Source organism: Gambusia affinis, linkage group LG09 (genome assembly GCF_019740435.1).
Source record: "Gambusia affinis linkage group LG09, SWU_Gaff_1.0, whole genome shotgun sequence".
Taxonomy (NCBI): domain Eukaryota; kingdom Metazoa; phylum Chordata; class Actinopteri; order Cyprinodontiformes; family Poeciliidae; genus Gambusia; species Gambusia affinis.
The window spans coordinates 6,389,684-6,417,178 of record NC_057876.1 but is presented as its reverse complement, the minus strand read 5'-3'; the positions used below and the strand labels follow the sequence as shown (position 1 = coordinate 6,417,178).

The following is a 27,495-nucleotide window of genomic DNA, read 5'->3' as shown; positions in this document are numbered from 1 at the left end:
CAGAAAACAGTGATGAAACCTAATTGTCATAACCGCATTTGGAATTTGGAGGTCAATTTGATAAAAAACTTGAGCACTTGAAGGAATGTGGAAAACCAGCATGTGAGCCGTGTTGGACGGATTTTTTGTAGTTACATTTTCCAGAACTTGTGGAAAACACTAAAAGCTCCTGCTGTAGACGTCGACTGAGGCTGATAGGTGGGGAGTTAAATCCCTGCTGCAACTCGCTGCTCAGGTTTTCTTCAGCTGGTTTTCAGACAGAAGGAAGACAGACAGATATCGGTTTTCCTTAAAAACATCTTCATGCTGTACTTTTCGTAAAGTCGCTAAGGCTGAAAGCTAAAACAGCAATCAGAAAGTTCATGAGAACGTTGCAGAGATGCCAGGCTTCCTTCCTTTTTCTTTCTGGAAGTGCAGCTGTGAATCAGCATGTAATTGTCCAACGGGGGACAACGGCAGACCGCGAAGCCTGCAGCACAGCTGATGGAAAAACCAGACGGCACGTCGGCCCAGATCCCGAACTCACTGGCGCATCACACTGAAGGGATTAACGGCGGATAGAGGCTGGTGTGAGAAAAAAAAAATCAATTAAAGAACGAGTGTGTGAGTGAGGAGAAACATGTCTGCACCTTTCAAATGGTAGATTTTGATATTGACAATGTTGCTCCCGATCCAGGAGAAACATACAGCTAACAAAAAAATAGAGATAAACAGTTTTTATTATTACTATTATTAACTATTCTGTGGGTTGGCTGTTTATTATCTTGTAATAAAATATAGTGATTCACTGGCAGGACTGAAGCTGCGTTTCCAATGACCATATCATTTGCTCAATTTGACATTTCAAAAATAAAACTTGGTTTTTGATCAAAGTTCTGTTGCTAGGATGAGATGGGTTTTTCTGTTTTGTTTTGTGGCTTTATCAAAATTAGTTTATTTAGCAAAACTGTAATACAAAAACATTTTTTGCATCACACCAGTCACACGATCGACAACCAGATGTTGCCGCTGGTGGAAACCACAAAGAAGGAGACAACAGGAAGTAGTCAGAGGACTTCGGAGCAGGATGTTACTTAATGACTTATTGTGTGAACAAACTTATTCATGCATAATTTTATTTGCGTTTCTAATTTATACGTAACATTGTTGCGTTTTTATCCCGACAATAGCGTAACATCAACAACGTTTTGCATACATTTGTCATGGAAACACAGCTACCGAATCTGACTGACTCCCAGCTTCCTACCCGGCACCTTTTGACTGTCTTTGAGAAAAAGTTCAGCAATTCGCAAACAGAAATGCTTAACAGAGAAACGACACGTTGTGGATACTTTTACCAGTGAAGTAAGCACTAATCTTAGTTTTGATACAAATGCTGGATTTATAATGTCTCTCATTCCTTTGTTGCTCTGGCTGCCTGTTAGCATAGCTGTCCTCCAGGAAGATGGCTCTCAACCCCGGTCAAAGGTCAAACGTCTATGCTATTTACATCTTTCTTCCTGATCTGTCTGCTGTATTTCTTGGTCTTTGCTCTCTAACAAAACCTCTGAGCCTTCCGCAGATGGACGTTAAATAATAATAATAATAATAATAATAATAATAATAATAATAATAATAATAAAACAAGTGGACTCTAGATTCTCACTTTCTGAAAGCAATTTCTGGAAACCACGTTGTCCTTTTCCTTCTGCTTCGAGATGCACTTTGCTTTGCGTTGGTTTGTCTCATAAAATCCTGAGATAATTCAGTGAAGTTGGGGTGGTTGCAAATTGACAAACCCGGTTTTGATTACTCTCACAACAAAAGCTTTCTGTTCTGAAGTGTCAGATGAGGCGTTGTCAATTCAGGCAACAAAAAAAAGACAGAGATCTGCATTCATATTCTGCTTTCATCTAAAAACAAGTAATTATGTATCTTTAGATCACATCTAGGGAACTGAAACAAGCCCTCAGGAAGACTTTTTAAATATTTTTTTGTATTCCTGCATCTGTTCTCAAGTCTCAGCATGTGGCTTCCTGCACTCAGCTTGAGCGGAAAGGAAGTACACACCTATCCTGACTGTGCTTTTCCTCTACTGTTATACTGTGGCTAAACAGGGAGATTAAAACTCCCCCTTGTCTCAACACTAACAAACACTGCAACTTCTGCCCAGCCAATCATAAACCCCCTCCTCCTCAACTTGTTGCTGCTGGAGGTCAAGGTGCCGTTCCTGTTCCCAAAGCGATGATGGATCACGAAACGTTGACGTCTCTGGTGCGTAACCAGGGTTATTTGCGTTGCCACTTGGAAGAAATAAAAGCCCTCAAGAAGAAAAAAATCAATCCTCAACACAATGTGAGGTCACTCTCCTGCTATTTCCTCCTGCTGCTTTATTCAAACGTGTGCATTTTGGATGGGATTTGTTTTGGATTTTTTCTCTTTTGGTTTTTCCTCACTTTGAAAACTGAAAAAAAAAAAAAAAAAAAAAAACAGGGTTCATGGAATCCCACCGTTTTGTCACGATGGCCTCCCCTCGGCCGCAGCGTCCCGTATCTGATGCAACCAAACTGCGGCGAGGGCACAAATAAGCACTGTGAAGCTACGCAGAGCCAGAGGACTGATAACTGCCAGATGCGGTTTTGATCCCGAAATGCCAGAACGCCGTTTCCAAAAGCTGTGGGAGCTACAGGAAAACAAAATAGATTCCTGTTTTATTGTCACTTTGCTTCTGCTTTGAATTCGTCACCAGAAACAGAAAACATGTTTTAAGCTTTGAGACGTTGCAATGAAGGAGAAAAGAAGAAAGGGAAAAGTGTGCCAAGGTCGGTTCTCATCTGATCTCATTGTTCGAGATAGTGAGTAAATAATCAGTAATGTTTGGGATAACCTTTATGACATTTTATACTTTGTTTTGAGAGAGACCAGATCGCGCGGGCCAACAAAAATAACGTAACAGGCTTGACACGGCTGTTCTGTGTTTCTGTCTCGTCCTGTTAGGAGATATCAGCTGCAAACAAAGAAAAAGAACAACACTCCCCTTTATGAGGCCTGTTCACCGCCTCATAAATTGTTCATCAGCCAACCTACTCTCAAAGCAACTGGCATTTAACCACTCAAACTGATAGGAACAAGGTCAAAGCCAACAATAACCATCTATAGTGTTAACAGCCTAAGATGGCACTGGATCGAGTTCATTTAAAGCTCTGGGGAACAAAGTTTAAACAGGCTGCCATTTTTTATCTGAATCATGTCTAAAAACGTGCTTCACGTGTTTTAAGATGAGTCCCGTCTTGTCTTTGAAGCCTGCATATCTCTTTTTTGTTTTCGTTTTGGATAGTTTGTTTGAACCAAAAGGAGCGACATAGAGTTCAGTGTTGCACTGCATTAGCCTTTTATTTTCATGCTTAATGACCTGCAGAAACAAAGAAAACGCAAAGAAGAGGATGCAGCGTAAGAGAGAGCGCCCAAGTGCCGGTAAAACTTGAGCTTTATTATTAAAAGAAGGGTGAGTCTTTAGGAGCCATTCCAAGGATTTGTTGCTTTGAAGTGAACCAATCTTCATTAGCACAGACAGAGCATCTGCACAGAGTTGCATGAGATTGAATAATAATAATAATATTCTTCTCTCGAAGGTTTTCTTTCAGGATTACATCTTGTTTAGTGCCATCCATCTTTGTTCAGCTTTCCATTTATATAACTTCTGCGATAGTTGAGAAGTTTTATAAATTCTGTTGCACTGGAGAGTGAGCAGCACACGAGGAATCCTTCAACATTTCCAGATCAGGCTGACTTAGCTGGTGATCAGAAGGTGAACTCTAAAGGTTTAAAATGTTTTTGGAATTCAATTTTGGGGGATTATTTACTTAAAGCCATTCACCTTGCTTGAATAGAACTTGTCTAAGAACGTGATGTAGGTGAAATAGTCTTAAAAAGCAACACAGCACACTTTGATAAAATGAAACTGAAAAACAGATGAGGAATAAAGTCATTCTGGCTTTGATCCATTTCTGTTTGGGACTCCATAAAACCACAGTGAGTGTTATTAGCCACAAATTGCCCAACCCGCCAGTATTGGTCCAAAAGTTTAATAAAAAATCTGATGGAAGTTAATTACAAATGCTTCCACGCATAAACTGGAGGTAATCTTACAATCCATACATTTTCTGTCTGACTCAAAATGCAGCTCATTTCTCTTATGGTCAATATGACATTTATACACTGCTTTAGTTTTCAGAAACAGCATTGGGATTTACCACATCAGATCTGACAGGTCAATTCAGAACTCAAAGGAAACCACAAATCAATCTGGACCAGCAGAAGCCCAGTCGCTGCACCGCCGTCTAACATGGCCGAAATCTTCCCCGTCGGCCCCATTCTGACAAGCCAACAGATCAGGTCTCTAGAAGTAAACCGAGATCCTTCAGACTACTGAAAGTAAGAAACCAAGCACAAATAGCAACTCTCCAGCACCCCACATTATAAAAGAAAAGAGTCTGAACTGCTCCTTTAACAGCGACGTATTGTTGAGCCAACATAAGGAAACGTTTGTATTCATAATGTCGCTATTATTACTACAGATCTCTTAAAGATCCAGACATTGTTTCTTTGATCATTTTTGCTTAATTTATAGAACAATGCCCAATTCTGTTCTGCTCACTGTATGCCATCATCAAAAAAACAAAAAAAAACTTTGTTGTTGTTGATTAAGTTCAAACCTTTCACTCAATAAAAATATTTTGGCTCCTCATAAAAGTTCTTAAATCTTAAACTGTGGAGCAGCTAAGGCTGCTAACAGGGCTGAGGAAGAGCAACGCTCAGAAAGGAACTCAGAAACACAACTAAACGTTAGTCAGAAATGACACCAGAGAAACAAGAAACCCTATAGACACACACACACACACACTCAGGTGTTTGTCACTCTCAGTTGGGTCATGGTTGCCACTAAACATCTCGTTTTACCATGTACCGTGTAATTTGTAGTGATGCTATAAATGTTGTCATTGTATGTGCATGTGTTGTTTGTTGTCGTGGTTTCTTGGTTTTGTTTTCTCTCTTTCTGCAGCTTTATAGGCACTTCTAAGGTGTTGTCATCTCTACTCCCATCTTCTTTCTTTTTAAAAAAAGTAATGATACCAGATTGTAGAGAGCTTCCCGTGCTGTTTTCTCCACTTTGTCCTTGAGGTAATGGGACAGTGGACATGTCTTAGGATAAATTATGTTTATCTACCTTAGGCTTTGATACTGATCCAAGACGAAATTTCTAGTAAAGCACAATCAAGATTGGTTAGTCCTTTTTTTTTTGTTGTTTTTTTCAAAAGTTGAGTGTAAGGTCATGTTATGGACTTTATCCTAATTTATTGTGACACCATAAGGACAAGTTGGATGTTTCAGTGTCTCTCTCTCTGCAAACAAAGAAATGGTTGAGCGAGAGCACCTTCTTCTCAGTGTTGGCTACAGAAATTGACCTTACCTGTTTTTAAAAAAAAAAAGTTTGTCAAGGTTTATTCACGATTTCAAAACAAGAGTTTGATTTTTTTATGTACAATCAGCCTGGTTTGAATCAACTGGGGTTTTTTCTTTAATGAATGAATCAATATTTATATATAAAAAATTACTAGTTTGATGATCCATTTGTGTGTAAAGACCAAGAATCATATTTGTAACGTGACGAAAACTTTTTCCCAGTAAATCTGACGCTCCAGGTTTTTTAGAAAAGACCCACCACCACCCGCATTGCTGAAATTACAATTTAAAACATGAATATCGTTAGATAATCTTACACTAGAGTTCTGCAACTTTTGCTACCAAAAAAAGTACTTTTTGCTCTCTGTCTATCATATGTTTTGTTTTTAACGCTTGAAGGAATTTTTGAGTGAACCTTTACACGCAAATTTTTCCCTTGCGGGACAATAAATGCTGTTTCTATTCTACTATATGCACATTTTCAACATTTGAAGTAGAGGTAAAAATAGAATTTTGCAAGAAAATAATGGAAATTTAATTTTGTTGGACGAAACATGACGTAAAAAACAAAGCAGATTCCAATCTAACGACATGAACAATAAATCAACAAGCACAACTGCTTGTTACTTTTAGTGTCTTTCTCTGTAAATATTGCAAAAAAAAAAAAAAGACTTTCTAAAACCAGAATTTATAGACAAAGATATTAAGTGCCATTGTAAGACCACCTACTTACACCAATTGGGTGAGATAATAAATGGAGCCTTTACCAGCAACCACAAACATCTGTCTGTCTGAATCAGAACGGCGCTTTACACGGTCGGCCAAGCGATGAGGTCAGCGTCCTGAGACCGCGCTCCATCTCCCAGCAGAGCACCAATTGAGGAAATCCTAGAAGGAACCGTGAGTGTTGGGGAGGGGAAAAGGCGCTGAGACACATCAGTTCGGAAACCCTGGCTGTACTTTGTGTCCTGGTTGCTGGGGGAGGGGAAACAGAAACAGGAAGAAGAGCGAGAGAGCGGCCTCCTGATGAGGACGTCCGCAGAAAAATCAACAACCGTCGGGGGCAGAATCAAGCTGTCGTCTCCAGAAAAAAACATTTTCTCCTAACACAAATATGCTTTTTTTTTTTTTTCTTGAAACATAAAAATAAAACAACAGGAACCGCTTCTTGTAAAAGACAGCCATGCATGTTTTGATCTGTAAACCCTGAGGCGAAGACTGAAACGAACTCAGACCAACATGTTAACCACAGCGCTTTGATCCGGTGGAACATCACAGAAGGAAGGAAAACACAGAAACTGCAGTGTTACGGCTCGTTATGGATGTGCGGTTTGCTGTGTTGGGAGAGTCGCGCCACTAATCGGATGTTTCCTAAATGCCTTTTGTCATTCCAGCACGTGTTTTTTCTTCCTTTCTGTTTCGTTTGCATTCTTTGCTGTGTGCAAACCACAGCTTCATGTTGCACAATCCTACGTTTTGGTCTGCGCTTAAAACACAGCACAGATTTGCAGCCAAAGTTACCTCTGATGGGGAGTCGCATTGCAGAAACATAAAATCTGGTCTGATTCCTAGCGCAAATATCTTAGTACACTTTAAAAAATTAACTCACAAGTAACTTTTCAGCAAGATCTAAAAACAAGTCAGACTGTTTCACTTTTAACAAGACATAGTCTAGTACTTTTTCATCTATACTAAAGAAATTATATGTCTTAAAGCTCCTGTATCTTGCTGAAAAGTTACTTGCAACTAGAAAATACCTGGTCAGATTTTGTCTTTACATCTTTGAAGCTCCAGCTAATTTATGGTGAAGGTGAATGTCGGTCAGTGATTTCTTTACTTCCATCCCCTCGATCGCTATCATCAGCTGGGACGCTCCTTTCGACATATTTATGAAACTTTTGTTGAGATTCCGTTTGATAGCGAACCAGAGATTTGTGAGCCATCAGCTTCGAAGATGAAAGTCACAAACAGACTCAGGCTTTCCACCTGCTGATGGTCATAAATAATTAGTGTAATCATAGCAAACAGCTGCACGGGTCCTCGGGTTTACTTGTACTTTTGCCTCATGGTTCGAGTCTCTACATTTCATATCGGCGGATAGAGGAGGAAGAGGAAGCACAACTCCAATGGAAAAAAAGCAAATAGGTGACAGGTTCTGATGAACAACCGACAATGAAAATAAACAGCACTCCAAAATTCAAAAGGTTTTAATGTGGGCAAGAAAAGAAGGACAGCATAACCTTGTTCTGTAGAGTTTACATTTTCTCGCTGTGTCCCGTTGGGTTTTCTCCAGAATATTTCTGCTACACTGAAAACCACATTAAATTGTTCCACATTTTGTCACGTTTAAAGTATTTCATCGGGACAGAGGGAAGCAACGCAGGGGAAACTGTGAGGTGGTAGGACGATTTGACTCGGTTTTTAAGAATGTTTTAGGAAACAAAAACACGAGCATGATTGATAGCGCTAAGACCCTCCTCCTGGCTCTGATTGGAGGTTTCTGATGAGCACTGAGAGAAGAGGGAGGAGTTTGATTTCTTTCAAATTGTCAGTCTCATACCATGACATGATGACAGTTTCAACAAATATATATAAAAAAAATGTATACATCATGGATTATGGAAGATTATTCTTCCATAATCTTTGTTTAATTGCTCATAGAGGACTAAGCAGGTGCAGGGATTGGATGGACGGGACCAGAACAGCCTTCTCTGTGGTCTACGGTGTTGTTTCAGGCAGCGTTCCTCCGTCATGTGAGACGGCGAAGACTGTTAGAGTTTTGTCTCATCGAGAAACCACAAGAAGATTCAGTTTGGCCGACTAAAAAAACGCGACAGGCGATGAAAGGCTAATGTTGTGTGACAGAAGACGGTTTCGCATCCACAAATGTTTGTTTTGAAATTCCAGCTGAGATTTCTTGAGTCGTAAAAGATGAGAAAACGTCTCCTGCTGTTGTCTGAAATGTTGCAATAATGCGAACAAGAAAGTCTAAAACATTCAGGAGGTCAAATAGACGTCTTAATTTATCTAAATGGCAGCCCAGTTTACCCATAGCGGTAAAAGGGTCACTGCCATTAAAAAAAAACTTTTTGAGTGATTTGACATGACATAAAACTGCAACAATTGGATTTTCTGACCTTACCGGTGCCTGCAAGTTGCTCCAGACGTCATGCGGTGCAGACAGACACATCCCCTCTAGGGAGTGGTTTTTATTCCCGTTCATCCCTCTGGACTTCAGCCTGATGGATCCCTGCCATGCAGCTCAGGCAATTATCTCAGCTCCTAAACAATGAGGGGATTTGTCCCACTCTTATCGGCGTTCTTCTTTTTGATCAGCCTCTGGTGGCCAAGAAAATAACCAAACTTTAATCAAGAGTTCAAAGTTCTGCTGCTTCCTGAGAAAGGCCAGGAGGAAGCAGAAAACGTTTTACAGTAGCTCTCCAAGAGTAAACGTCCCATAAAACAATAAATGTCCATTCAACAAGGCTGCATCCTGTGGAGCATCAGGGAGGGCAGCACATCCACACACACACGCACACACACACACACACAGGTGCACAGTAATAAGGCACTGAGTGCCATGCATAATGGTGCTAATGTCAGATAATGGTGTAATAATATAAGACTGTGTTAATGACAGTAATGGTGCCCCAGGAATAGTCACCTCCCAAAATAGAGCAGGGGATGGGTGTCATTAAACAGACTCCAGAGAAAGGGCCTTTGTCTTCTTGGGTGTGTGTGTGTGTGTGTGTGTGTGTGTGTTTTCAGCAGGGTTGGAAACTGTCCCTATCTTTGCTTTTTCTGGCCTGTTACATGTCTAAGTAGATTTGGGCACAGGAACAGACAACAAATCCAGGAGCATTACAAAACATTACAAAGAGGGAGCAACTTTTAAGATTAAAATAATAATAAAAAAAAATAGTGTTAAAAGATATATTTCAGGTTTTATTTACTATTTGATTTTGCTGAATTTCTTTTCATGTATTTTGCAGACAGTTTGTTGTTGGATTGTTTATGTCAGGGTTGGCCTTCTACTAAATGTCTTTGGCTAAAAGACGTCTTACTTCTTCAGACTGCGACCACAATTCAAGAATTTCACAAATTTGGCTGCCAGATGCTTTTTATTCTTTGAATTGGGATAAAATATTCAGTGGTGTGCATTTTTTAAGCTTTAGTTTTAATTTCATATAGTAATAGAATGACTGCACAGTTTTTCTAGAGTAATAACCAACCAGGGTCAGCAGCCTTAGGCATGCCATCTTCCCTGTTTGGATGGGCTGTACTGAAACAAAATGTTAATAACAATAACAATAAAACTATTCTGATTCTGAATATAGAAAACAATTAACACCCAAGCTCTAGGGACTACTATAGCTTCCTTTTAATAAGGCAGACATCCTGTTTATATTTCTGGTCTCAAACCAGTTTAACATTGAAACATCAGCTTGCTTTGTTTCAATGTTTATCTTATTTGTGAGTGTATATAAATAAAAAATAAAGATAATATATATATATTTTTTTAATTTCTAATAAAGAAAAAACTGATTGTCCTGACCATTGTAATTTCAACTCATTGATTGTAGTGGGCATGACTAAAGTTTTGCTGAAGCTAATATTAGCTAATATCAGCGTACACTGCTAATATCAGTATTAAAAATTATTTCACGTTGGGTCAATCACGTTAGTTTGGAAAGGTGTTCATTAACAAATTACCATTGATAATACGTTTTTGGGGCAAGGATTTAGGGCTGAATCCACCTTTAGCTACCTTAGCTTGTGCTAAAGCTAAGGTAAGCTAAGCTTCCCGGAAGCAGTTGCTCATTTATAAAGGGAACATCCTAACTTCGGTCGCCGGGCAAAACATCCACATTCCACATGCTTTGGTGGGGCAGATATAAGTTTTTTTCCGTTTCCTGTAACTTATTTTCACAAACCAGATGAGTAAAACTATCTCAATTATTTCAATTTAACTGATTTATTTGTTTTGTTGGTAAACACCTAGCCTTATTCCTGCTCAGAAAAAAGTGGTATCCAAATTATTACAGTTTAATTGGGTAATTGTAGTAGATTTTTAAGCTTAATTATCTTAGTGTACAGTATCCTGAAAATAAACTCATTAAATCTTCCGTCACTGAGGGGAACAAGAAAAGTTCGGCCACGTTACAGAAAGACGATAATAAAAGTTTCTGTCGGTTTTAGAACCTCAAAGTGGGTATGCTGGATTTTTTTTGGTTTGTTTTTGTTTTTGCTACTTTTTTTAATGACATCTGTAAAAGTTAGAAAGTTGAAAATAATTTTGCGTTCAGACTGATTCTCGCAGAGGGAAGGATGGTCGTGTCTGGGCTGTGATTGGTTTGTCCTGCAGCCTCCTGGCTTGCAGCTATAAAAGCAGCGATGCAGCCGCGGAGCTCAGGAGGTGCAGGGAGAGAAGGACCGTCTGTTTCTGCTGCTGCTGCTGGAGGAGGAGGAGGAACTGGGATCTTTAACTCCGGGACAGCGCTATTACAAATGCTCGTTAATTAACCCCAAAACGATCGATGTGATCAGATCGAGTCTGCGGGGAATATTGATGCGAACAGTTTGACGCCCCAACACTCGCCGTGACTCTGGAAATCCGTAAGTGTGTCTGATTTCCTCTCACTGCTGTGAATGTGGCGCATCACAGACACTTGTTGCATTTCTGATTGAATGTATGAATATGTGGGATTTATTTACTGATTTCAACCTTTTAGCAGTCACATCTTTGCATGAAACCGATTAATCAAATGCAAATGGCATTTATTTTATTTTTTATTTTAGTGTCGATCACAACTGCATGAACACAGCAAAAATAAATATCCCAAAAGCTTTATTTAAACGGAACAAATATATATATATTTACATTTTAGTACAGTGTACTGCATCTGCTATAGCATATTTAACATACATTGTTCGATAAAAACATATTTTGTTTTGCGGACTTCTGCAGAGTCGCTGTATCCACAGCGTCTTTAAGTGTGACAGATTAGTGAGTTTTGTGACCAGTCATGTTTTACTGTTTCAAAAAAACAAACAAACAAAACAAAACAAAAAACACAGCTTTGAAATCTTTATATTTGGAAACAAACTTATGTTTTAAATTGTTTGCACCAATTAAACAAAATCATTTATGTAAATTTTTAATGTGATTTGTGCTCCCAGTCGTTTGCTGATTGAAGAAGCGCAGCTCTCAGCCTTTTGTTTTTCCACTCATGCCTTCTCCTCCATTTGCTCTTATAAATTCTGCAGCAGGAAAGTTTTCTCAATTTTGGCTTCATCTTCTTCTTGTTCTTCTTCTTCCTCTGCAGGTTTCTTTAAAATAAATAAATAAATAAACACTTTCAACACTCACCTCTCCCTCCTCTATCCTGCCCTCAATCTGGTCACACATGTTCTGACCCCCAACAAAAGTCTCCCCCCATCCGCTCTTTCAGCCAACTTTTTTCCTTTCTTTTATTCTTAAAAAGAAAACAAAGCCATCAGAGCTAAAGGTCAGAGATGGTTTGTAATAGAATAAAAGGATCAAGCTTCCTAATTAAATCAGAAAGCCCTGCTCTAATATACTCTAATGAGCCGCCATGTTACCCAACACAAAGGCATCGTTCACAGGGTGGAATATTTACAAAGTCTGTGGCCACAAAATAAAAAAAAAAATCAAAACTGGTTTCTTGTGATACGTGCATCGAATCACCCGCGCCTTCCCGCCTCTGTTTGGCTCAACAACAGTCGTCCTTGTTTAGTTTTGTTGTGCCGTTTGTTATTTTGCACTGGAACGTAAAGAGGAGGATGAGCGTTTTTAGCACCGACCTCTGGCATCATATAAAGAGCTGTGCACTCGCAGAGAGAGGCTCTCTTTGTGTGGACGTGTTCGTCCCCAACGCTCCACTCTCTGCGGCCGTCACAATCCCACAGCCTGTTCGGCCTCAGATGTCCGCTGGCGTTTTTTATGGACACACATGATTCTGCAGAGGCTCAGAGCCAAAATCTGTCCAAAACCCCCCCCAAAAAACATAAAGGATCTCTGTTATAGACACACTGAACTTCATTTATTCAGCTTTCTTCCTTTATTTTGTTCTATGAAAATGAGGCGCTTTGGGTGACTTTGTGTTCGCCGTTTGGTTCAATTTGCTTGCGAGTGGATGTTCGCTTTTAACGTCTCGGTCAGAGTTGGAATTTTGTCGAAACGTTCATCTATTACACTAATTTAATTAGAAATGTATGGCTGCATTAAGCAGAGTGTGTGTGTGAATTGCTTTTCCAAGTATTTGTGTAAATTAATTTTTATGACTGTTGCTCACAGGATAGTCATTTATCGTGATCAGTTTCTTATCGTGATAAGAATTTTGATTTATCGTTGTTCCAATTATGTTTAAAAATCAATGTAAACTCTCAGTGTTGTCTGGATTGTTAGCTTTACTGTTTTCTCAATTTTTTTGTTAGATGATGAGAGAGTCAATAGGTGGCAAATTTTTTAAAATATGGTTAAATGTGGTTACTGTGTGCAGTTTATGTGACTGGAACGACTGAAGGAAGCGTATTACTGATGCTTATGTTTTTCAACAGCAAGTGTTTGTGTCTAGAAACGTTATAATGAATAGTTCTTATTGTCACTTTTATTGTTATGACACTGCCGCAAAATGTTTTGATAAAACTTTAAGTTTGTGTCGCTTACGTCTACTTACAGTTGTTGAAAATTTCATTTTTTCAGATTTATTCTGAAAAATCTTCCTCTTGACAATACTAGGACTTGGTGAAGTCAAATTATGTCATTGTTATTAGTCTTTTTTTCCCTTTCACTCAACTTTCCATTAGCTTAACTCCAGCAGGTTTTGCTTCACAGTTTTTCCTTTCCACATTTGGATCTTCTGGCTCTTCGGTTCAGTCCTCTGTTAGGAACCTTCAGCTTCTGGTTTTTACTTTTGGATGCACATGTCAGCTCTCTACTTCGTCCCTGTTTTTATCAACTGAGAGAAAAGTGAGCCACATTTTATCACGTCCTGAACTAGAAACAATTATTCAAGCTTTTGTTTCATCGCGCTCGGATTACCGTAGAGCATAAAACGGAAACCTTAGTAAAGCCTCTCCGGAACGGCTGCAAGTCGTTTAAAACGCTGCTTTGACAAAACCCTAAAGGTTTTTACGAGTGCCTCCCATGTCGATACGATCACACAAGGTTCTGCTTTATTTTACAATTTAGGATTATTTCACTAACTTGGAGATTTTTCACAAACAGACATGTGGTTATGTCATTCTGTTCAGTTTCTCCTGGAGCTCTCCTCCTTTTGTACTTGAGATCCAGGGACTCTGCGGTCTCCTTCAGAAGCCAGTTTAAATCAGCTTCTCCTTAATCTGCTCTACTTTATTCAGCGTTAGATCGTGTGAAGCTCGTTGAGATTTTGTATTTGGAAGGTGCTTGTAAATAACATTTTACCACTTCCCCGCTTTTGCTGGCGCAAGTTTTTCTTCCACTCAACTTTCCTTCAACATACTCGTGGATACAGCATTCTTTGAACACCCATCTTCCTTCGAAATCCCCTCCTCATGCGAAGCGTCGCTGACGGCTGTCAAATGACCAGCTAGCATAACATTTCTGTATTTAAAATATTTTTATTGGTTTTAAGAGATATTATAATAGATTTTCTGTACCTTTTTATTTTTAGACGATTGCAGATATGTATATCTGTTTGGTTGTTTATCTTGATCTTTTATATGGACTGTGAGTCATAAAGTATCTATACAGCTAGCTACAATAGCTAGTTAGCTATCCATCTAGCTATTCATCTAGCTATACAACTAGCTATGATAGCTGGCTAGCTATCCATCTAGCTATTTAAATAGACAGCTAGCTAGCATCAAACTGCTACAGGTGCATGGCAGGATGTCTGACTCAATCAGAAATCTCTAGAAAAACCCATAGTAAATATTGGCCTGTTATCAGGGCACACCAAGAACCAGCTAAAGTTGCCCGTCGTATCACTCTTGCTGTTTAAAGTTTACATAATGAGTTAAAACTCCAAATGACGAGCTATGAGCTTCCAGTGTTCGGGTTTAAGGCTACAAACAGCTGAGTGGTGGTCAAGCTGTTTGTAGCCTTACAAACAGCGGCAGTGGGAATAATTGTAGCTTCCCTGGATTAAATGAAAGCAATGAAATCAACTCACACACTTTTGTTTTCAACAGTTTGTACTAATGCAGTGACATGGTGGTGTTTTTACTGAAACTCATGCTGCTGTAGCATACAGAGAAAACACAGTGTGCATGGTAAGATTAGTGCTGTGTGTTGGACACATTATGGGTGTTCTTGGAGCAATAGCAGGGACTCAAAGCAATTGATCTAAAGTTTTGTTAAATTTCCAGCGAAGCTTTGGTTCTTAGCTCAGATATCGAAAATAGAATCATTGCATATTCTTCGCATTATGTGGCTGGATAAGCAAGCTGGTGACTGATAAGACTTGCTGTTAAAAAAAAAAAAAAAAAAGGCTCAAATGATTGTAAAAGGCAGTGGTAAAGCACGGGGGTTTACCAAAGCAACCAAAGATTCAACAGTTCAAACAAATGGGCCCTGACCTGAAAAATAAGTGGCAACATTTATGGATTTTCATATTTCTACTGTTTTCCTTAGAAAATATAAAAACACATAAATACAATTTAAATCTAGGTTTCACAAGACATCAGTCACAAAAATCATCAGCTTCTATGAAAGAAATGTGCGGTTTGCTTTGGGTCTCTTGTACGTTTCACAGAAAACTGTAGTTCCTGCAGCAATAACAGCAAAAACATATTTCGTATTTCTGTCTAGTTTCTAGTGAAAGTATCTTAAGACACTTGAAATAAGACAAAATTAGCTTACAAATAACTTTTCAGCAACATATATGACCTGTTTTAAGTCAAGAATTCCTTAATGCTGATTTTTAAAAAACGTTCTAGTCCCACTGGCAGATTGTTTCACTTACAACATGAGAAAAATGTCTTTTTATAAGTGCAATAATCTACCAGTGGAACTAAAATGTTTTCTCATAAATATTAAGGAATTAATTACTTAAAACAGGCTCCTGTATTGCTGAAAAGTTACTTGTAAGCTAATTTTGTCTTATTTCAAAGCGTAGGAGTGAACTAGATCAAAAAATACTTGATAAAATGTTGTATTTTCTCAAAATGACTAAGAAATGCTGCATGTGGGCCGATACTTGTATTCCTGAGGAAGACGTAAGCAGAACTCTTGAGCTTTTTCAGGAAGACTTTGACTAAAGCGAGAGAATGTAAAACTATTAGAGTGGTTATTTCTTCAAAACCTTCTCCATTTCTCCTAAACACACTTGGCAACAACACTCTGCTCTTTGTTCAGCGCGACGCTCGCTGTGTTTTTCCTTGCAGGATCTGAGTTTGGACGGACCAAACCCCCGTCGCGCTCGTGAGCGATCGTCGACATGTTTGTGAGAACGAGGGCCGTCGTGCTGCTGTTGTGCCTCCTGCTGGCGGCGGAGGCCGGGGCCTCGAGGTCGGCCCGCGACTCCCAGAGCGTCCCCGACCCCCTGGAGCCCTCAGAGGGCAACGCGTCCGTCCAGCTCCCGGCGCCGCAGCCGGACCGCCCGCGGAGGCCGTTCCCGCCCATGTGCGTCAAGCCGACGGAGATCAGACACGCCTTCAAGTACGTGAACACCATCATTTCCTGCCTGATCTTCGTGGTGGGGATCATCGGCAACTCGACGCTGCTCAGGATCATCTACAGGAATAAATGCATGAGGAACGGACCCAACGTGCTGATTGGCAGCCTGGCGCTCGGAGACCTGCTGTACATCATCATCGCCATCCCCATCAACGTGTACAAGGTAGGCTTCAACGTGATGTCTGTCGTTTGACTCCAATTTCCCTTCTGTGTGTTTTTTTTTTTTTGGGACTAAGGCCAGGAAAAAAAACCCTAGACTTTCTGGAAAACGTTATGAAGTTACAATAAACATCCTAATTGTTTAATTTACATCAGTAATAATTAAGAAACCAGGCCTTTTATGCTCCTAATCATTTACATTTGACACACAAGCCTGACTTCCAGCTTAATGTGATTTTGAAGCAGAATGGTTTCCAAAAAACATAAAAAAACATTTTTTTAAAAATCAGACATTTCCTTTAGCCTCATCCAGCGATCAGGCCTTTCATATTAACTTTTTATCAACGGGTTTTTCAGTCGCAGCTTGTGTTGAAATGTGTGTCTGTGGCAGAAAAACGTGGATTTTAAGTCAAGGGATATGAATCATGGGGTTGTGATTTTTTCTTTTTTCACTTCACAGCCTCAAACTCCCACGTGTTTTTGTGTGACGGATCGACACGAAGTAACGAAAAGAAAAAAAATGGTTTTCAAAATCTGTAAAGTTTAACAAGCAAAACCACGGACAAGTCTCCTCGGGGTAGTTTTGAGTCATTTCAGATGATGTCAAGCACACGGAAATCAAAAAAGGAAAGGGATGGCTATGTGGATGCCGACACTCAGAAATCCAGATTTCTTAGAAAATTTCTCCACAAACCTGCGACAAAGGTTGATAATTCGCATGACTTTGCAATAACTGACTGTCAGCTAGCGATGGGAGTAATGGCTCTTTGAAGGGAACCAAATCTTCAGGATCATTTCACCTTAAAGAGCCACTAAAAGAATCAGTTTCATAAGCCATCTTATCCCTAATACAGATGTTATGAGTGAAATTCATAAAAAATAAAATCATCTGTGTTACGTAAATAAAACATTTGTCCAAAACGCAATCACATGATGTTCTTGCAGAAAAAAAATGTTTATGTACTTTCATAAAGTTCAACATTTTAGCAAATAGATAAGTGTCAAATATCTATAAAAGAAAAATGGACTAGAGTAGCTTTGGAAGAAACAAAAATTGTCTTCGGCTCCACAAAATACAGAAATCAGACTCTATGGTCAGAGTACAGAAACGCAACGCAGTTCGTTTCAAACACAGTCCAACCAAAAAAACCACAAAGACAAACAACCTAAGACCTGGGTGGAGCCGTCAAAAAGCTCTGTCCTTTTATTACATGAGAAGAAAATAATCACAGCACGATGTAATCTGATACTTATTTTTAGCCTAATATTGATCCAATATCAATATCGGATCGGGACATTGTGATAGATGACGCTCCGGCTACGATCTGATCCTTTGTTTGGCTGCGTTTCAAATAGGAACGATAAATGATGATAAAGCGACAGACGGGACACAATCAATATGAGTTACAAGTTGTTTAGACGCTGACAGAGGCAGAAAGCATCGCCATAGCAACCAGTGGATGATGTCACAGGGGACTTTGAGCTACATGACAGTCAGAGCCGCTGGGAAATGTTGACGTACCGTCCAAAAAAAAAAAAAAAAAAAATCAGAAATCAGTTTGTTGGGTAAAATCCCATTTATGGACCATAAATGGGATTTTTGAAGTTTTCTCAAAAGTACAATTACCAACCTCGTCCCTCCTTGTGAGTTTTAGGTGTTTTACCCTCACAAACTGGGTCTTGTAAATATCTTGCTGCGGTCACCTGAAATGTCTTTTCTTTTTCCAGAGAAGTAAAACAAAATAGAATTTGAAGTTTGTCCATTTTGCCAAAGTAGCAACAAAAACAAAGAGAACATCGTGATCTCTTTTTAGATAATGGCTATTAAATACCCATTAAAACATGTAGAATAATTAAACATGTAGTCTTATTTGTTATTCCTTGCTCAGTCCAGACCAGAACTGAAACTATCTCCCCCTGCAGACCGCAGCGAGGAGCGGCCCCCAGCTGTAGGTTTTGGCCTCGACTAAATTCATTTTGGAAGAATTAAAGACAAAGGGAGCCTTAAGTGAACCTTTGAGAGATCTGTGTGTGTGTTTGCACAAGCGATACTGACATCTCTCTTATTACAAGTTTTTATTGTTTCTACCGCAGCTAATAGCCGAGGACTGGCCGTTCGGCGTGCACGTCTGTAAGCTGATCCCGTTCATCCAGAAAGCCTCGGTGGGAATCACCGTCCTCAGCCTGTGTGCCCTCAGCATTGACCGGTGAGCGCACACACACACACACACACACACACTCCCTATTGACCACCATTGTGGACACATTTGAGCGACTGTGTCCGCGTCTGAATGGTTTTTAGCTACCACGCCGTGATATCGTGGAGCCGGGTGAAGGGCATGGGGATCCCCCTGTGGAAGGCCATGGAGGTGACCGTGATCTGGATGGTTGCCGTGGTGCTGGCCGTCCCCGAGGCGGTGGCGTTCGACATGATAGAGATGTCGTACAGAGGCAACAAGCTGCGCATCTGCCTGCTGCACCCGGAGCAGGCCACCAGCTTCATGAAGGTATGCTCCGAGTTCATCCTGCTCGACGCAGAGGAAAAAGTTGTTTTTCCCTCAATACGTGTTCCAAACATTATGGTTCAACTAGTGGTGGGATTCGATTAAGGTTTTAAATCGAGTTAATTCCAAAGTCTGGAATTAATTCCAGCATTTTAGTCAACAAAGCTAGAATTATTTTCAACTTAACAAACCCTTTTGCTGCTGAATTATTGAATAAATAGACATGTGATCTCAGCAACAACAATACTTATTGCAATATCTTCAAGACTGTGTTATTGCATTATTATGATGCTAATGGCATGAAAATGCCATTAGCATCATATTATTTGAAAATGGTCTCAAAACAAGAATATTATCGTTCAGTGCAGTGATTTCTGGGAGATTTTATCGCTACAGGACGCTTACATCGTCATCATTGAGATGCTACTATAGAATTAATTAACTTTGATTAGCTAGCCCCTTTTAGCACAACGCTCATACGTTGTGCTAAAACAACATACAAACACAACATACAACGATAGTCCAGAGTATTTTTGTAGCAAATGCCTAGTGGGCCATGAAAAGCACCTTTGTTTGCGGATGACGCTCGTGCGTCAGATTTTGTTCCGGCCAGAACTTTTGTATGTGAAAAAGAAACAAATGTGATTAATTGCATTAACATTTTAATAACGTCAGATGTAAAAATGTAATTAACTAATTGAAATTGACGGGTGAAAGTCCCGGGACTAATATTAGTGAGCAGCGGAGTAAATACGACGCATTTTGTAAAGTGAAATATCAAGTGTTTGATTCGCTTCCTAAATAATTGAGGGCTAAAGTGAATATCCTGTTTCAAATGCTCCTGTTCTTGAGCTTGCATATTTTCGACCAGCTCCTTAAACTCCTTCCTTCTTATATTAAAACAAAAATAAACAAATAAAAAAACACAGTGCTGCGTCTGCATGGATCCATACGAGGTTGCCGCGGTTAACCTCTGTCTACTCACAAATGTTTGAGAGTGGCTTAGTCAAAGTCTGGACTTAAATCTAAAACAGGCTGAAAGTGAACAATTCTGCAAAGAACAGTGGGGTCAAAATTCTTCCACAGAAATCTTTGTAATTAACTGTCACAAAAATGAGTAAATAAGAGCTGCATGGACTGCACAGTTCATGAACCTCGTCCTCTGCTGAAGCAACTCCTCCACCTTCCCATCAAATTAGTCACACCGATCATGCTGGTTTAGCGTCTGCGCTGCGTTCAGGCTTTGGCAGCCGCGCATCTGGTGAGTAATAGCACAAAAACACTGGAGGAGTGTTGGGAATGCAATGAGAGGTTATCGTCAGAGCCAGCCCCGTCGTTTCGCGGGCCTCTAAGTTAAACGTATTGTAGTTGATTAGATTTTCGGTCCAGCAAAAACATGAGGAGGCGACCGGCAAAGGTTATCCGTGTGCAACGCCGAGGTAAAACAGGAAGACAAATTGCTTCTGACATCGACTGTACCAGGCGCTGTGGGGATTATCTGTCAGGAACTCAGATAGGGAGGAAGACAACTCATAAAAACAAGAGTGGCTTCAATATCTGCAACTGCTTTCTCTTTCGTAGAGGTAGGAGCAGAACAGCTGGGATGATTGTAATTTTGCATGAATCGGTGACTAATAACATTTTTTATTTTTTATTTCTACGGAGTAACGGTAAGGAGAGAACCTTCTGGACGGTGTCCAGCGTGTGCACCTGGTGTTTGCTTTCCGGTTCCAACGGAACCGGTTCACGTCGGATCTACGAGAGCCCCGGATGCTAGGTCCGTTTAATCAGGGCCTCCCTTTTGTCTTTGCCAGAAAGCAATCACAAAATCCGACGAGGGGGCGCGGCGCTGCTGCACGTAAATCACCCTAATGTGACGGCCTCTCGTGATCTCCGTGGTGAATTCATAATGCGGTGCAGGAAGAAGGAAATTGGAAAGAAATGTCAAACCTGTGACCTCTTTAAGTCAGAGGGAAAGACCCGGAGTTAAAAGTTTACAGTTAATAAACAAACAGACAAAAAAAAAGTTCTATAATGAACAGACATTCGTGTTGTAGAGGAAACGTTTTGCAGTTTCTTTTCCAAACAAAGGAGGAGGATCATAATTAAACATGTTTTTGAATCCAGTTTTGAATTATTGGAGCAAAAAGTGAAGCATTTAAACTTTACTTTTGATCTTTTTAATGCAGTTTAAGAGTCTATCAGGATAATTTATTAGTTCATTTCCTTGAGAATTATTGCATTCACAATTTCATCTTTTGATCTAAAGCTTTTATGCCAGAATGAAATGATTTGTGCTTTATTTTTAGCTAAAACTAATTGTGTGTGTGTGTGTGTGTGTTTTTTTCTGCCAGCTGTACCAGGAAGTTAAAGATTGGTGGTTGTTCGGCTTCTACTTCTGCCTCCCGCTGGCCTGCACGGGGGTCTTCTACACGCTCATGTCCTGCGAAATGCTCAGTCGCAAGAAAGGCATGCGGATCGCGCTCAACGACCACATGAAACAGGTGTGCAGGAAAGAAAAAACACAAAACAAAAAACACAGAAAGAACTTGACAGTAGAGTTCAGCTGAGCTTAAAAGGCTGGATGTTTGGAAGAGGGATCCTGCGGAATAAAAACGAGCAGACAATATCTTGCGTTCAGAAGATTTAATTGCGGTGAAAAGAAACGGCGCCTTTTATCAATCTGGAAAATGATCTGGGGTTAAAATCTGAACAGTACAACACTTTGGCTTTAATTTGTTTTGTAAATAATTAATTTTAACAAAGTGAATTATAGCTTGTAGAGTTGCTTTTTGGAACAAAGACTTAAAGTTGTTTCGTTGTTTTTTTTTCCATCTTTTTGTGGTTTTCACATCTGTGTGGGAGGATTATGGCCCATTCATCTTTAAACAACGTTGCTTCAGCAAGAACGTCACCAACATTTAATAGTGTCTTATTTGACTCTAGATCAGCGGTGTCCAAAGTGCGGTCTGGGGGCCATATGTGGCCCCTGAATGATAAAAAGCTGTCCGGAAACTCTTGAAAAAAATTCTAGATCAGGTGTTAGTGAGAGTGTGTCAGTAAGGCCAGATCTTTTCCATCTAGTTCTATGCTTTGTGCCCCGTGGGACGTCATACTTTTATTTGTTTTATTTTATATTTGAAATTCCTAACTGAACTTTCTGAACCATTTGAAAGAAAGTTTGTTGCAGTTTATTTTTTACATGTTTGCCCAAAATGGTCAACTTTTTGTTTTTGTCAGTTTCTTTATTACTTATTTTTACATTGGCTGTTATCCTCCTGAATTCACTAACTGAACAGATTAAAGTTGTTTTTATATGTTTCACCAAGCTTGTGAAGGAGCTATTGGTGTATGTAAGTGTGCAGGACTGATGCAGAGTTAACAAATAAAACTACAATTCAGTACATTTAGGTGCGTGTTTAAAAAGAGAAACGTTTTAAGTCGATGCGGCAATGTTTTTCTGTATCGGATCGTATCGGTCGATACTAAGCATCAGATATGGGTATCAGAAGTGAAAATAGTGGATTCCTCTTAATGGGGACAAACTAATTTCTGTTGATTAGTTAATTAGTGTTGATTTATATACTTGCTAGTAAAGCAGTACAAACACAGTTGGCTCTTTACTTTTTTGGCTTTGCGTATAGAAATAATGCCGATGTTTTTGTGTTTTTGCATTCTTCATTCAGATGTGAATAATTTAATAAGTCTTTGTTAAATAATGAGATATAATAATACTGGCAGAGGGTGTACTTTCCTTTATTTGAGACTAGCTTTCTAAAAGTCTTCAGTTTGCATGTATAAGGAGGACTTAAGGCTCACAGATAAACCTTTCTAAATGTATTTACACTTCCACAAAATACCGTTTGCATCAACAGATATCACATTTTTAACTTGCTCTGACCAGCTGTCAGCTTTAGCCTTTGAGGAGTCTGTATTATTAAAAAACTGAAGACCTTCAGGGCTTTCTCTAGAAGTAAAAACGTTCTCCGCTGAAGCCCTGTGTTTACGTTCCTCTGTGTAAATTTGGTGCAGCGGAGGGAAGTGGCGAAGACGGTGTTCTGCCTCGTGCTGATCTTTGCTTTCTGCTGGCTGCCGCTCCACCTCAGCCGCATTCTGAAGAAAACCGTCTACGACGAAAACGACCCCAACCGCTGCGAGCTGCTCAGGTAGGAAAACAGATTTCCGCCCCAACACCCAGAGAAAGCCTCACGAGAATCCATTGTTCTCCGTTTCTTGGGCTTCCTGGAGTCTTTACAGTAAACTCTGCCCTTTTCCTCCTCCTGTCAGCTTCCTTCTGGTGATGGATTACATCGGGATCAACATGGCCTCTCTAAACTCCTGCATTAACCCGATTGCCCTCTACTTTGTCAGCCAGAAGTTTAAAAATTGTTTCCAGGTAAGGAGGATCGCTTTGGCTTTAAACAAAGGGCGCCGGAAGCAAATAACAGCGTTTGAACGTTTTCCCATTTTGTCATGTTACACACCCAACTCTGGGTGTGTAAAAAAAAAAATTACTTTCAGGAGTATTTTTACTGTACTTTTTACTTCTATTTGAGTCTGTTTTCTTTTAAGTATTTCTACTCTAACAAGAGTAAAATTTCTGGATTCTCTACCCGCTGTGAATAACAGCACTGAATGAGGAACAAGCCAAAAATTCACCTGACACAGACACACCTGCAGTTTCTGTTAAAGTTTGGTAGGTTTTCTAATGGAAAATTTGTATTTATTAAATTTTTTTTAACCTAATTTTCTTTGAAATTATTTTCGTTTTGGACTTCAAAATACCAAACTTTCCACATAACTTTATATTTCAGCCCATCTAAATATGTAATTTTTAAATATTAAATTATTGATGTTTTGATTTATGATTCAAAACATCATTGATGTTTTGATGATCATTGATGATCATATTATACTCAAAGTTACTTGAGCATAATAATAAAGTTACTTGAGTAACTTTATTATATAATACTTTTTATTTTTTCTCTTACTTGAGTCATTTCTTGGATGGCTACTTTTGGCTTTTACCTGAGTAAAAATATGTTGTAGTAGTGCTACTATTTCTTGAGTACAATTTTTGGTTGCTCTACCTACATCTGTATAAAACTTAAGATTTTACAAATTAAAATCTGAAAAGTGTGGTGTGCATTTGTATTCAGCCCCCTTGACTCAACATCAGTATCAGGAATTTATGGTGACAACAATAAATCAAAAGTCTTTATCATGAGGTGGAATTTATCACGATAAATGATACGATACGATACGCCTTTTAAAACACACTGCAGTTTGTGGTTGTGTGACAAAATGTTAAGAATAGAGGCTGGCAGAGCAGCCAAAAATTAGCACGACTTCAACATATCTACTCAAGCGAAAGTAAAACAGTCGTCTAAGAAATTACTCAAATAAGAGTAAAAAGGTATTTGGTAAAGACTCTACTCAATTACTTAGTAACTGATCAAATTATCAGTTGTCAAATAGGTAAAAATTTCATCATCAGATGGACTGAAATATAAGGTTATTTGGAAATTTTTTGATTTTAAAGATCAAAATGAAAATAATTCACATAAATAACATGACTAATAACAATCAGAGAAAAGAGAGATTTTTCTAAGTTAATTTGTTTCAATATAAAACAGATGAAACTTCAACAAAAACTGCAGGTGTGTGTCAACGTCTGGTGAATTTATGGTTAAAACGAGCTTGTTTCTCATTCAGTGAAGATATTCACAGTGGATCAACTAGCCAGAAATTTTACTCAAGCAAGAGAAGCGACACGTCACGATAAAGTTAGTCAAGTAAAAAGGACAGTGTAGTAAAACTACTCCTAAAAGTGCATTTTTTTTCCCAAAAATGTGCTCAAGTAAATGAACCTGATTAATAGGCAACTCTGGTAAAGATTGTGAAAACTTTTATGAAGCACAATACTTTTACTGACAGCTCGTTTTTGCCTCGTAGTCCTGCCTGTGCTGCTGGTGCTACAGGACGTCTCCTCTGGACGACCGCTGCTCCGGAGGACGCTGGAAGGGATCTTGCCATGGCAACGGACTGGACCGCACCAGCTCCCGCTCCAGTCAAAAGTACACAAGCTCTTCATAGACACGCACAAACACTCTCTCTCTCTCTCGCCGCGCTCTCCAACCAAACCGGACCGATATTCCCCATGTGTTTTCCCACCCGGAGAAACAGCGACGTTACTGCCAACACACACACCATCACTTTGGAGTCAGGAGTGGGATAGGGAGGAGTCAGGCGGAAGAGCTTTTGTTTCCTTTTTCCCTTGCAGACTGAAAGACTCGGTGATCAACCCAAAGCTGGAGAATGAAACTACAGGATTGTCACCTGTTCAAGCTGTTATAACTCAGGCCACCAACCAATGCTACGTGAATGTGTTCGAGGATACAAAGCCTCTCGGTGGACCAGGTTGAGAAGAATTAGGTCAAGCCACTTGTAAATTTGTGTACTGGGTTATTTACATGTAGAATACAGACTTTACCCTATATCTAGCTGTAGTGCTTGGAGTATGAATGAGCGCTGATCAATCAGCCCTACCGGTGACGCTGTAATACCTCATAGGGGAAACCGTGACGCAGAGTCATTTGAGACTCAAAGGACCGGAGCCTTTGAGAGTCTCCGCACCTCCAAGGCACCGCCGCCGCCAAGACATCAAAGACCAGAGCACCGCCTTATCTGGAAAAAGACGCACTCCACGCTCAAAGTTCGCGGAATCTCCCGGCAAGAAAAAGAGAAACAAAAGAAACGGGGGCCCTTAACTGTGAATCTCCCAGTCATGTGGAGAGTGGCTCGGCAGAAATCCTTTTTATCTCCGTTTTCAGTCACAAGAAGGGCTGCTGTTGTCCAGGAAAACAAGAAAAACACCATATGATCTTCATCATGCGTCGCGTTTGACAAAGTAGCTTCTATTTTTCGGTGGATGTAGCACAAGGAACATGAAAGGCTTGTGTAAGCCCTCGGTCCAGCGAGGCGTCCGCTTCGCCTTCTCCAGGCCGTTCACCTCAGTCAGACTAAGCTGCCGACGTAAAGACGTGCCTGTTGCTGGAACTTAACTTGTTATGTTGCGCTATTTAAAAGATTTAAGAAATGAAAGTATATACAGCTGACTGGACGTTTTAAGAGATTCTTGAACTGCATTATGGTCATAAAAGCACCAAATATTTTCCCACTGGCCCCCTCACAGCAGGGGGATTCTGGGAAAACTTTGGCCTTTTTTTTTTTTTTTTTTTTTAAAGACATGATTGCTGACTTTGTCATCCATCTTTGAATCTGGGAGTCCTTCATTTACACAGTTGAAACCAGGTATTTGGATATAGTGTTTATTATTTTCATTTCTACACAGTGTATGTAAATAAGACAACTTTTTTTATTATTATTATTTCTCACATCAAACCGGATTAAACATTTTCTGTTTTAGGTCAGTTAGGACAACCAAAATGATTTCTATCTGATAAATGCCAAAACTTTTAAAGGATTTTTTTTTTTACTTTCCTCAAGCATTTCTTCACTACAAAATATTGACTTTGTTGTCTGTATGACTAGTTAAAAGTGAAATAATCTGCTAGTGGAACATGACATTTTTACCATATTATAAGTAAAAATGTCTTGTTCCATTGGCAGATTATTTCACTTAAAACTAGCACTTTTTCATCACTATTAATACATATTTGACTTAAAATAAGCTTCCATATCTTGCTGAAAAGTTACTTGTGAGTTCGTTTTGTGTTCTTTAAATTGTACTAATATTTGCTCTAGAAACTGGACCACAAATACTTGGTACTTTTTTACCACAAAAACACAAAATGTTAACTAACAGAAATGTAATTATTTTAGTATTTAGTAAACAGAAATAATTTGAGAAATCCAAACTGACATCAAACAGGAAATGTTTAATCATCAGACATAAAAAAAAAAGGTTTTATCTCTTCTTATGGGTTCTAAATATTTGGTTTCAATTGTTCATATGCCTTTTACAGTTTTAACAAGATATATTGAAAACATTACATTAATCGAGTTGGGTCTTTTTTTTGTCAATTTCTTCAAAAACATTTTATCACTTTGTTTCTAAGAAACTTATTAAGTTATGCATTTAATGACACTCTTTTGGTTTGTTTGTTTGTTTTATAAGTAGAGCTGATATTTTCCCATGTTCATTGTTGGACTTGTTTTCTTTACACTTTATAAACTCTTTTTATTTTTTACATCATAGTTAAATGATGTAGCTGACGCAGAATGTGACTCATGAAACTTTTTATATCTGCTTCTAGCCACGTGAATGAAACCCTATGAAGGAGACTCAGAGTAGCTTTGCTAGCGTCTTTACTGAGTGATGTTGGACATGAAAATATATGTGAATGCTGTAAAGGCTTTGGTCATTTAAATACATTTACACAGTACTATTTTGTTAAGGGTATACATTAATAAATAGTATTTTATACTGTGTGTTGTTTGACTTATTTACAGTGGCTTTCACACAACAGCAACCTAAAGAGAGACCTTTGAGAATTTATCAGAAAAGCAACCAAGAGACTAAAGGTAGCGCTGCGGTATCAACAGAGCTATGATGGAAAATCAGTTTCCAAGACAACTCTTGGTTGTTCACTTCACCAATCTGGCTTTTATGGACGAGTGGCAAGAAGAAAGCCATAAGAAGTTTTCTTTGTACTTTCCTACTGACTTTCTTGGGGACACAAA

At 39.2% G+C, this 27,495-nt stretch overlaps 1 protein-coding gene across 1 annotated transcript; it reads left to right on the top strand.

Annotated features, from left to right (window-relative positions):
• The first annotated feature begins 10,853 nt into the window (after nt 1–10,853).
• LOC122837272 (endothelin receptor type B-like) lies at nt 10,854–27,243 on the top strand. The gene is made up of 8 exons (XM_044127516.1): nt 10,854–11,058; nt 15,835–16,289; nt 18,380–18,492; nt 18,588–18,792; nt 21,144–21,293; nt 22,822–22,955; nt 23,077–23,185; nt 24,745–27,243. Exons 2-8 carry the CDS (start codon nt 15,888–15,890, stop codon nt 24,883–24,885), a joined length of 1,254 nt encoding a protein of 417 aa, XP_043983451.1. The 5' UTR covers nt 10,854–11,058; nt 15,835–15,887; the 3' UTR covers nt 24,886–27,243.
• The last annotated feature ends 252 nt before the right edge of the window (nt 27,244–27,495 follow it).

Coding starts and splice junctions, on each gene's coding strand:
- LOC122837272 (XM_044127516.1), top strand. CDS start 15,888: ATGTTTGTGAGAACGAGGGCCGTCGTGCTGCTGTTGTGCCTCCTGCTG. Junction 18,793..21,143: donor AGGCCACCAGCTTCATGAAG/GTATGCTCCGAG, acceptor TTTTTCTGCCAG/CTGTACCAGGAAGTTAAAGA. Junction 23,186..24,744: donor AGTTTAAAAATTGTTTCCAG/GTAAGGAGGATC, acceptor TTTGCCTCGTAG/TCCTGCCTGTGCTGCTGGTG.